Below are 11,521 nucleotides of genomic sequence, written 5' to 3'. Positions count from 1 at the left end.
TGAAGGAGGCAACTAAGCAGGCCACTGTGGCCAGGGCAGAGACAGGAGCCAGAGAAGAGTGCTAGCATCTGGTGGAGGCCAGGGGTAAGGGTGTGAGGCACAACGTCATGTGCCGCAAGGAACAGCACGTGACAGAGTAGATCCTAAAATGGACTCAAGGTCATGGGCCGAGTCTGACTGACAGGGAGTAAGCCAAGGTCAAAGCAGACTCAGGGTCCTTAGCTTTAGCTAACAGAGGTGAACCCTGGCCTGCCGAACCCATGGGGTGCAGAATAAGCAGTGGCAGCCAGCAGAGGTGACTGGCAAGTGAGATTTATTTAAACAATGATATGCCAACAGAACAGGAAGGGGAACAGGAACAGGTGCGACCATTGTAGTAACCTAGGCTTCTCAGACTGTGGGATGAGACCACGGACAAGGCCTGTTCACCACTCAGGGAGCTCGCAGGTCTCCTTCAGGATGGCGAGTGGCTTCGGCTTCTGGCTCGGCATAAGCCTTCAACAGATTAGTAAGTTATCTCCTTCAGCCCTGAGGGGAGAGACACACAAACCCTGTTAGGAGACTCTGGTGGCCAGGAGCAGAGGTCCCTCGAGGACCCCCAGTGATCGGCTCACGGGCACCAGCCACACCACTGACCACTGCAGCACTGCCCCTGTGTTACATAAAATGAGATTTTGCAAGGAAAAAAAAGGTTGGGCAAAGTCTGTGTTTATGGGTGGTTTTAAAGGGATTAAGAAAGCATTGTAACAGTTTATAGACCGTCTGCAGTTAATGCCAAAAGTCTACCCTTTATGTGCTGAACTTTGAGCAAAGGCAGAAACAGGTCTTCCACAAGCACAGATGAGCACTGATGTCCCAAAGCAGCCAGGGGTCAGTGGGGACAAAAGAAATCCCTGACATTAAAATGCTCAACATATTGTTCCTTTGTTAGAACTAGAGTTCACTTAGAAGTATTACAAATAACCTACATTTCCAAAAATATGGAAAAATTACATCAATTCAGCCATACATAGTGACATAATACAATTTTATAAAGCCATTACAATTATGCTCATTAAGCATTTTTAGTTGCCGGGGGAAACGCTGTTATATTAAGTTGAAAACACCTGAAATCAAAGTTACAGAAATATAAAAATTCAACTCTATTATAAAAACACACAAAACAATATTTAGAAATAGAGGGGAAGGGAAAAATCACAAGAGGTCGTCTCTGAGTGACAGGCATACAGGTAGATTTTCTTTTCCTTGTTATACTTTTTAGAAGCGAATTTCAAGTTTCCTACTAAGAAGTATTCTTTTATAATTAAGAGCAGGATAATATAAAAATATACCAATAAATGACTTTTTTTTTTTTTTTTTTTTTTTAAGACAGAGTCTTGCTCTGTCACCCAGGCTGGAGTACGGTGGTGCAGTCTCAGCTCACTGCAACTTCTGCCTTCCAGGTTCAAGAGATTCTCCTGCCTCAGTCTCCCAAGTAGCTGGGACTACAGGAATGTGCCACCATGCTCGGCTAAATGTTGTATTTTTAGTGAAGATGGGGTTTCACCATGTTGAACAGGCTGATTTCAAACTCCTGACATCAGGTGATCCACCTGCCTCAGCCTCCCAAAGTGCTGGAATTACAGGCATGAGCCACTGCACCCAGTCTACCAATAAATGACCTTAAATCCAAAACAAATGTGAAGGCCAGGCATGGTGGCTCATGCCTGTAATCCCAGCACTTTGAGAGCCCAGTCAGGCAGATCACTTGAGGTCAGGAGTTCAAGACCAGCCTGGCCAACATGGTGAAACCCTGTCTCTACTAAAAATACAAAAATGAGCCAGGTGTGGTGGTGCATGCCTGTAGTCCCAGCTACTTGGGAGGCTGAGGCAGGAGAATCGTTTGAGCCCAAGGCGCAGAGGTTGCAGTGAGACGAGATCACACCACAGCACTCCAGCAACAGAGCGAGACTCCATCTCAAAACAAAAAAACAAAACAAAAACGAAACAAATGTAAAAGGACTGTGTGGGCTGAGCTGCATAGCTAAGGCAAATCTGTGTGGAATGACAAGTCCATAGAGGCTGATTATCGGTCTCATGCAACCTGGATTTTCACATAGGGGATGGTCCTTGCCTCTGTCAAGTTGTTTCGGATCAGCTAGCTGCCTGCCTGTGATCACACGTCATGTGGATGACATCTGTGGGAAGCTTGAAGGGCAGCTATTCCATTAAAGGCCTGAACTGGGATCTAAAGTGGCCTCCATCAGGCTGGAGAGACACCCAAGGCCTAACCACTGGGAGAAGCAAGCCCAGCAGTGGGCAGCTGAAAAGTAGCTGGACCAGGACCAAGGTAACAAGAAACAGATGGAGCCATACTTGCTCCCAGTGGCCCTACTAGGCCATGGCCAGGGAAGTGCACCTTAATGAGAAGAGGGAAAATTCAGCCTCCAGCTGCATGGGTTTGTAAGTGAGACGTAACGATCTGTGCATTTAACATCTAGCGAACCTGATTGCAAATTGATGAAAAAGACAAACAGTGGTTACTTTTCTGGAGATTTTTACTTTAAACTCTCAAGGTCTTTTACCCTCCAGCTGCAGGAACTCCACAGTAGATCTCTTAAGGGTTGTTTGCTTTTTTGGGGGCTACATGGCTTATTTAAACAGTTCTCCTGCTTTTTGTGCTATAAAAACACACAAGATATAACAGTAAATTGTCTGGATATGCTCATGGATACAGGTACACAGTCCTCTAGCTCTTTCTGGGCCCAAAGTTCCAAATATATCTTTCAGTTTGGGAAGAAGAAAAATTCTGGTCAGACACAGTGGCTCATGCCTGTAATCCCAGCACTTTGGAAAGCTGAGACAAGAGGATTGCTTGAAGCCAGGAGTTCAAGACCAGCCTTAGACAGACCTCTACAGAAAATCAGCCAGGCTTCTGTAGTGCCAGCTACTCGAGAAGCAGGAAGATCACTTGAGCCCAGGAATTGGGAGACTGCAGTGAGCTATGACCACACCACTGCACTCCAACCTGGGTAACAGGGCAAGACCTTGTCTCAAAACAAGAAAGAAAGAGAGGACAGAGGGAGACAGACAGGCAGAAAGACAGAAAGAAAGAAAAGAAAGAAGAGAGAGAGAGAGGGCGAGAGAGAGAAAGAGAAAGAAAGAGAAAGAAAGAAGACAAAAAGTGAAGAAAGAGAAGAGAGAAAGGAAAAGAAAAGGGAAAGAGAAAGAAAAGGGGAAAGAGTTCACTATTTCCAGCTCAAGGCAAGAAAAGTACAATCACGCACCAAGTTCATTTCCTCCTTTGGTTGCCCAGCAAAGGCAGTAATGCTGCATTAGCTGCTCCAGCAGCTCCATTTCATCCAGGAATTCAAGTGATTCTATCCTGTGGAAAGAATTAAAATAGAACAATGCAAGTGTATGCATTTAAAATGAAGATCATGGCCCATAGTTATGGATATGAAAAAATGTTCATGATAGATTAAGTGAAAAGAATCAGGCTCTAAAACAATAATTATGATGTGGCTCCATTTTATTTTCACTGAAAAGAAGAAAAAAATAAAGTCAAAATACATATGACAAATTAGAAACATATCTTTGCAATTCAAGTGACAAGGGGCTGAGTTCCTTATTATATAAAGAGCTGTTAAACTTCAATAAGAAAAACTAGTGGAAACCGGAGAACACAGGCAGAGGAAACTGAAGCAGATTCATAGTGTCAAAAGACGACACTATGCAACCATTTTTTAAAATGGGGTAGGTCCATATGTATTAACATGGAATAACCTCCAAGGCATATCATGGAATTTAAAAAGCAAATTGCATAATTTAAAAAGCAAGTGATGTGCATAATACACCACTCTCTATGTAAAGAAAAAGTGAGAGACAAATTTGTATATTCATAGACTTTTGGAAAATACAGAAGAAACTAGAAATGGTAGTTGTCTTTTGAGAGAGAAGGTAGTTGACCAGTAGTGAGGAAGGTTGTTTTTACTCTATACTACTTTATGCTGGTTTTATAAAAAATTATATGCATGTATGACTTTTCCAAAAAGTCTTTTAAATGTAAACTTTTAAATATACATACACAGGTTGGGTACAGTGGCTCACGCCAGTAATCCCAGGACTTTGAGGAGGCCATGGCAGGTGGATTGCTTGAGGCCAGGAGTCTGAGACCGGCCTGGTCAACATGATGATGAAACCCCATCTCTACTAAAAATACAAAAATTAGCCTGGCATGTTGATGCCCACCTACAGTCACAGCTATTCAGGAGTCTGAGGCAGGAGAATTGCTTGAACTTGGGAGGCAGAGGTTGTAGTGAACTGAGATTGCGCCACTGTACTCCAGCCTGGGCGATAGAGCGAGACTCAGTCTCGAAAAAATAAAAATAAACATATGCACACAGAGAGAAACGTGCACAAATATATGGAAACAGCTTTTAAAAAAAGTTTCTGTTGGCCAGGAGCAGTGGCTCATGCCTGTAATGCCAGAGCTTTGGGAGGCCAAGGTGGGAGAATCGCCTGAGGCCCAGAGTTTGAGACCAGCCTGGGCAACACAGCAAGACTCCATCTCTATCAAAAAAAAAAAAAAAAGTTTCTGTCAAAATATGTACACACTATGGAGGAAAAGTCAGGCATTTTCAAAACATATGGAATAAAACAAGAAACATGATCCATATTCCTACTATTCACAACAGCCATTGCTAACATGAGTCTTCCCACATGTCCAGGCCTTGTCTGTTACATGTGTGCATGTATGCACAGGTGTGAACACATGTGCATGTTTATGCACGTTTCAGTATTTCTGAATTCATTCCCATCTTGGTATGCAGGCCTCAGGACCACATCTGAAGAATGACTACACATAACATAATGTGGTTGTTTCCCAAGTCTTTCTACCAGAAGACATCCAAGGCATAACTGATACCAAGTTCTAGAAAAATCCAGCACCATACTGAAGGCTCCAGGATGGTTATTACCAATTACAGCTATCAGGAGATACTACTAATCTACTTATGAAGTTTGCACTATAATGAGTGCTCCCAAGGGCAGGAATGTCTTGTCCTATTTTGATCATTGCTGGTATCCCTTGTGCTTAGAAAGTGCCCAGCACACAGCAGACACTCAGCATTTGTTCAATGAATAGGCTAGTCTTAGACTTCCTATTATACTCCAGTTTCCCCTAAAAGCAGATACAAACTATGTGGCATTCACAAAGCTGGGAAGGCCGTTCAGCCTGGCATAGACAAAGGCCTTCCAATCTCCTTACCTGCCACCCCTGCTAGGGTTACACACTGCTGTCTACAGAAGGTCCTAGCAATATAAGACAAATGACTGCCTGGAGATAAGAGAATCCTTGTAGCTAATCCTAGTCACGGGCCCCTAAGAGTTGCCAGAGCATTCCCATTTCAGGGGCCAGATCAGGGATGTTCCAATCAGTCATCCTGACATGTAATAAATGAAAACCAGCCTGTGGGGAAGGATGCTTCCGGAAGAATCCAGGAAGCGCTGATCTGATCACGTGGAAACACCACTTTCTCAAACCCTCCAGGCTTTCATTGCTAGTTATTCATATACATACTTTGGAAAAACAGTGATACATCTAAATGTTAGTAAGTTATATGGAACAGCTAAGCCAAAAATTCTTCTTGTGATCTTGTAAGAAACCAAAAGCTATTGATCTTAGGTCTCCAAAGGCAAGAAGGAAGTACAAATCAGGAAGCACAAAGTGATTACAAAAAAAAAAAAAGAGCTGAAGTACGCACTAGTGCTGTACACAGATGCACGTACCATGACGTTCTCTCTAGTGTTTATAACAGGGAAATTAAAATAAGATGAATAAACAAGACACCACGACTGAATTCCCAGCTATAGACATTTTTAATTACTTAAAAATTATTATCAACATACTATATCCACATATCAATATAAATACTAAGTACCTTGCTTTTTTTTTTTTTTCGTTTTTTTTTTTTTTTTTTGAGACAGAGTTTCGCTCTTATTGCCCAGGCTGGCATGCAATGGTGCAATTTCAGCTCACTGCAACCTCTGTCTCCCAGGTTTAAGTGACTCTTATGCCTCAACCTCCCAAGTAGTTGGAATTACAGGTACCCCACACCACCTCCAGCTAATTTTTGTATTTTTAGTAGAGAAAGGGTTTCACCACGTTGGCCAGGGCTGGTCTTGAGCTCCTAACCTCAGGTTATTCACCTGCCTTGGACTGCCAAAGTGCTGGAATTACAGGCATGAGCTACCACACGCAGCCCTATGTACCTTTAGATGGGATATAGCAACCCTTAATACTTTGATATGCAAAAGTAAATACAATCTATTGTTTTTACTTTTACAATACTACACATACTGGTCTGTAAACCAGTATGTGTAGTATGTGTAGACCAGTATATGTAATATGAATTTACAGACCAGTATGTGTAGTATGAATCCACAGATTCAAAAAACAGAAATCTATGTATCAATAAATATCTACCTGTGAAACGAATGTTCCCCAATATGATAAGAATTACTATCTCCCAAGGGTGACTACAGAGCAGGCAACTACTTTATACTTCATGTACTTTACAATGCTTGAGGAACCTCTGTAGAACAAGAAGCACACAGATTTCCTTTATAATGGGGAGAAAAGTCCATTTAAAAATCTGCCAGCCCCTTATACATCCTCGAGCAATGTCATTTTCCTCCATCTCCAAAGCAGGGATTATGTAAAATTTCCACTGCCAAGGTTGCTCTGGGATTTTCCAGGTGTAACTGTTTGTTGTAACTAAAATAATCAGTTTGGGCATAAGCCCTATCTCAGCTAATAGTTAATGAGTTACTTTCAAGCTGCTATCAGTGTTTAACTTGTTTCAAAATAGGTCTAGTTGGGTTTGTTTTTTTTTTTTTTTTTTTTTTTTTGAGTCTTGCTCTGTCGCCCAGGCTGGAATGTAGTGGTGCAAACTCAGTTCACTGCAACCTCCACCTCCTGGATTCAAGTAATCCTCCTGCCTCAGTCTCCCTAGTAGCTGGGATTACAGGCATGAGCCACCACACTAAGCTAGTTTTTGTATTTTTATTTATTTCAGATGGAGTTTCACTCTGTTGCCCAGGCTGGAGTGAAAAGGTGCGATCTCGGCTCACTGAACCTCCGTCCCCCCAACCCGGGTTCAAACAATTCCCCTCTCATCTTCCTGAGTAGCTGGGATTATAGGCATCCGCCACCACGCCCAGGTAAGTTTTGTATTTTTAGTAGAGACGGGGTTTCACCATGTTGGCCAGGCTGGTCTTGAATTCCTGACCTCAAGTGATCTGCCCACCTATGCCTCCCAAAGTGCTGGGATTACCGGTGTGAGCCACCACGATTGGTCTTTTTTTTTTTAAATAAAATCTCCACATATTGTTCTGTTTTTCTGCATTAAAGAATACAGGCAATCATGCCTTGAGTTCACAATGAATGACCACCAAGCTGATGCTCACCAACCCCATACCTGCTCACTTCAGCTCGAGGTAACTTGCTGTACAACTCCATCATGTCGACGGCCGATGCTGTTTCCCACCCATTCGACAGGAGCCGTTCTTTCTAAAATGTGCAATGAAGAGAAATGGAGAACTAGAAAACTACCAGGCACTGGCATACAAATCTGAGACACTATTTTGTTTTAAAGAGACAAGGTCTCACTCTGTTGCCCAAGCTGAAGTACAGTGGTGTGACCACAGCTCCCTGCAGCCTTGACGTCCTGGGCTCTAGCGATCCTCTCGCTTCAGCCTCCCAAGGTGCTGGGATCAGAAGTGTGAGCCAGTGTGCCTGGCACCAAGATGCTCTTACGCACACCAGACCTCTGAGATGACTCCTTCCTCAAAAGTCCATCCTGGCCCCTAATATCTTCTTTTTACTTTCCAACTTTCCATGCTGAACAAGCATTGTCATAATGGGGGGAAGCTCACTAAAGTACTTCTAAAGAGAAATAAAGGGAGAACTTTTCTGTGAAAGACAATTTTAATGGTTATGTGACAAGAGACGTGAAAATGGACCTATTTATTTATTTATTGAGATGGAGGCTCACTCTGTTGCTCAGGCTGGAGTACAATAGCACAACTCTGGCTTACTGCAACCTCCAACTCTCGGGTTCAAGCAAATCTACTGCCTCAGTCTCCCGAGTAGCTGGGATTACAGAAGTGCACGCCTGGCTAATTTTTGTATTTTTAGTAAAGATAGGGTTTCACCATGTTGGCCAGGCTGGTCTCTAACTCCTGAACTCAGGTTATCTTCCTTCCTCAGCATCCCAAAGTGCTGGGATTACAGGCATGAGCAACTGCACTCACCCAAAAAAAAAATGAGCCTGTTTATATGGGGAGAGGGGTGGGAGGTGTTTCAAGCAAAAATAAATGACTCTTTTAAAGGGAGAGGGCACTACTATAGAGTCAAAGAGATTTAAGGGACATATCAATCATCTACCAAGTGTGGACAATGTTTAAATCCTGATTCAAACACCTCAGCTATGAAAAAAAAAGGTTTTTGAAACAACTGGTGAAATTGAACATGGACTAGGCATTAAATGCTATGAAGGAGTTGTCAACTTGTGAGGTATGATCTGTGAAATGGTATTATCATTCCGGGAGAAGAAAGTCCTTATTGGTAAATGATTCACATGAATATTTAGGGGTGAAATCATATGCTGTCTGGGATTTGCCTGAAAATATTCCAGCATCAACAAAAAAATTGTGGGGGGAATACAGGAAATAATACTGTTAAAATAAGACATACTGAAGTTAGGTGATGGGATGTGTGTATTTTACCATTCCCTCTACCTTTATGTTTGATTGAAAATTTGCATAATACAAAGTCAAAATAATAGGGTGTAGGAAATGTAAATGTGTATTTTCTACACCAAGATGGCAAAGCAGGCCTTGATCTTCCCAGCCTCATGAAATAGCGGCCCACATGGAGGCTCAGCAGCCTATGTTGGCAGGCACTGAACAGGGCTTCTCCATGATCATATCTGCAAAGAAAGACCTTTATATATCTTGGTTGACTAAGGGTCTAAACGGAGGTCTCAGTCCCTGCTCTCTGACCTGTGACTCTAATGACTTGCAGGTCTCCACGCCCGCCAGGTCACACTGTCGTCGCCGCAGGTTTTCAATCATGATCTGCCCAAACCGATCACCCATGTTCACCTAGGAGGGAAAGAGATGGTAAGATATACTCTGAGGGTTTCTTAAATAGGCAAAATAAAACATCATCATCCTATTTTTAAGCAGCTGAGGCTGACGTTTGATGATGCACACCCGGCATAGGTAAAGGACTGAGGGTCAGGCAACAGCATGATGCTGATGGGAGCATAATATTGGGTAGCCCTTGAAGGGTAACTGGGCAGGATATACCCGTTTTAAATGCTCAACCTGTGATCCACCAATTCCACCAAAAGCAGTCTATGCTACAGACACACTTACATGTGTATGCTAACATGCAAGAATGTTTATCACAGCATTAGGTATAATAAAAAGAATCTAGAAATAAATTCTGGCATGTTTGTATAATTAAATATATATAGTTGCCGGGCACAGTGGCTCACACCTGTAATCCCAGTATTTTGGGAGGTGGAGGTGGGCATATCATGAGGTCAGGAGATCGAGACCATCCTGGCTAACATGGTGAAACCCCGCCTCTATTAAAAAGACAAAAAAATTAGCCGGGCATAGTGACACACACCTGTAGTCCCAGCTACTCGGGAAGCTGAGGCAGGATAACTGCCTGAACCTGAAAGGTGGGGGTTGCAGTGAGCCAAGATCGCGCCACCGCACTCTAGCCTGGGCGACAGAGCGAACCTCTGTCTCAAAATATATATATATATATATATATATATATATATATATATATACACATGGCCATGAAAACAGAAAAGGAAGACAGATATAGACATGAAATGACCTCTAGGGTAAACTCTTGAAAAGCGAAGTATAGAGGAATATGGATAGTATGAGCCTATCTGTCTTCAAAGAAAAAAAGAATCTCTATGTACATAGAAAAATTCTGGGCTGGGCGCAGTGGCTTATGCCTGTAATCCCAGCACGTTGGGAGGCCGAGGCGGAGGGGATCACCTGAGGTTAGGAATTCGAGACCAGCCTGACCAACGTGGAAAAATCCCATCTCTACTAAAACCACATAATTAGCCAGGCATGGTGGCACATGCCCGTAATCCCAGCTACTCGGGAGGCTAAAGCAGGAGAATCGCTTGAACCTAGGAGGCAGAGGTTGCAGTGAGCCAAGATAGTGCCATTGCACCCCAGCCTGGGCAATAAGAGCAAAGCTCCATCTCAAAAAAAAAAAAGAAAAATTCTGGAATGTGGCAGCCTTGCTTCCCAGTTTAGAGGACCAAGGTCTGGGGTAGGAGAGAGATTTACTTTTCCTTGTCTACCCTGTTGTGTTTTTAATTTTTGTACTCTGCATATGGTATTACTTTTTGAATTACAAAAACTAATCTAAAAAACCCAAAATTAATCTACATATGAAAAAGGCCAGGAAACAATATTAGTGTACACCATTGTAGCATATACACTATTGCTTTTTCATACACAGAGTATCAAAAATTCACCAATTTAGGCCAGGGTGGTGGCCATCCCTATAATCCCAGCACTTTGGGAGGCCAAGGTGGGTGGATCACTTAAGGTCAGGAGTTCAAGACCAGCCTGGCCAACATGGTGAAACCCCATCTCTACTAAAAATACAAAAATCAGCTGGGCACAGTATCACATACCTCTAATCCCAGCTACTCGGGAAGCTGAGGCAGGAGAATCGCTTGAACCCAGGAGGTGGAGGTTGCAGTGAGCCGAGATCGCACCACTACATTCCAGCCTGGGTGACAGAGTGAGACTCTGTCTCAAAAAAAAATTTTTTTTATCACTTTAACAATATGGAAAATGATTTTTGGAGTGCATATGACAGTACTACCAGACAAGAACCAGTACTATTTCGGTGGAGAGAAAGGTATGTGGCACTAATGACCACATGGCACATATTCATACCAGATAGAAAGTGTTTGTCAGCAATATTCCATTATTTTATTGCCTGGGTTTGAATCTTCACTTGACATTTAGGAGCTTTGATGCTGTGTATAAACTACATAACTCTGTGCCTCAGTCTCCCTTTACCTATAAAATTAGAATAGTACTGTAGTAGTATCTACATTGTGGCTTGTTGTGATAATTAAATAATAGGCCAGGCCAGGTGACTCACACCTATAATCCCAACACTGTGGAAGGCTGAGGTGGATGGATCACTTAAGGTTAGGAGTTCAAAACCAGCTTGGCCAACATGGTGAAACCCTGTCTCTACTAAAAATACACAATTAGCTGGGCACGGTGGCACATGCATGTAATCCCAGTTACTCAGGAGGCTGAGGCAGAAGAATCACTTGAACCTGAGAGGTGGAGGTTGCAGTGAGCCAAGATCACGCCACTGCCCTCCAGCCTGTGTGACAGAGTGAGACTCCATCTCAAATAAATAAATAAATAAATAAATAAATAAATAAATAAATAAATAAATAAATAA

At 42.7% G+C, this 11,521-nt stretch overlaps 1 protein-coding gene across 4 annotated transcripts in view; it reads right to left on the bottom strand.

The window, feature by feature from the left end:
• Window positions 1-296: 296 nt before the first annotated feature.
• LCMT1 (leucine carboxyl methyltransferase 1) overlaps window positions 297-11,521 on the bottom strand; it is a 67,000-nt gene continuing 55,775 nt past the window's right edge. For all 4 annotated transcript variants that reach the window (XM_032242995.1, XM_032242996.1, XM_032242994.1 and 1 more), the window contains 4 exons: window positions 9,046-9,147; window positions 7,461-7,552; window positions 3,267-3,364; window positions 297-528 (listed from right to left, as the gene is read on the bottom strand). In XM_032242995.1, the coding sequence (XP_032098886.1) occupies window positions 506-528; window positions 3,267-3,364; window positions 7,461-7,552; window positions 9,046-9,147 (315 nt within the window). In that variant the 3' untranslated portion in view covers window positions 297-505. The remainder of the gene's footprint in view (window positions 529-3,266; window positions 3,365-7,460; window positions 7,553-9,045; window positions 9,148-11,521) is intronic.

The sequence above is a fragment of the Sapajus apella genome, unplaced genomic scaffold, assembly GCF_009761245.1.
Source record: "Sapajus apella isolate SASKATOON/1434 unplaced genomic scaffold, GSC_monkey_1.0 scaffold51, whole genome shotgun sequence".
Lineage (NCBI taxonomy): Eukaryota > Metazoa > Chordata > Mammalia > Primates > Cebidae > Sapajus > Sapajus apella.
This window is presented reverse-complemented; position numbering and strand designations above follow the sequence as displayed.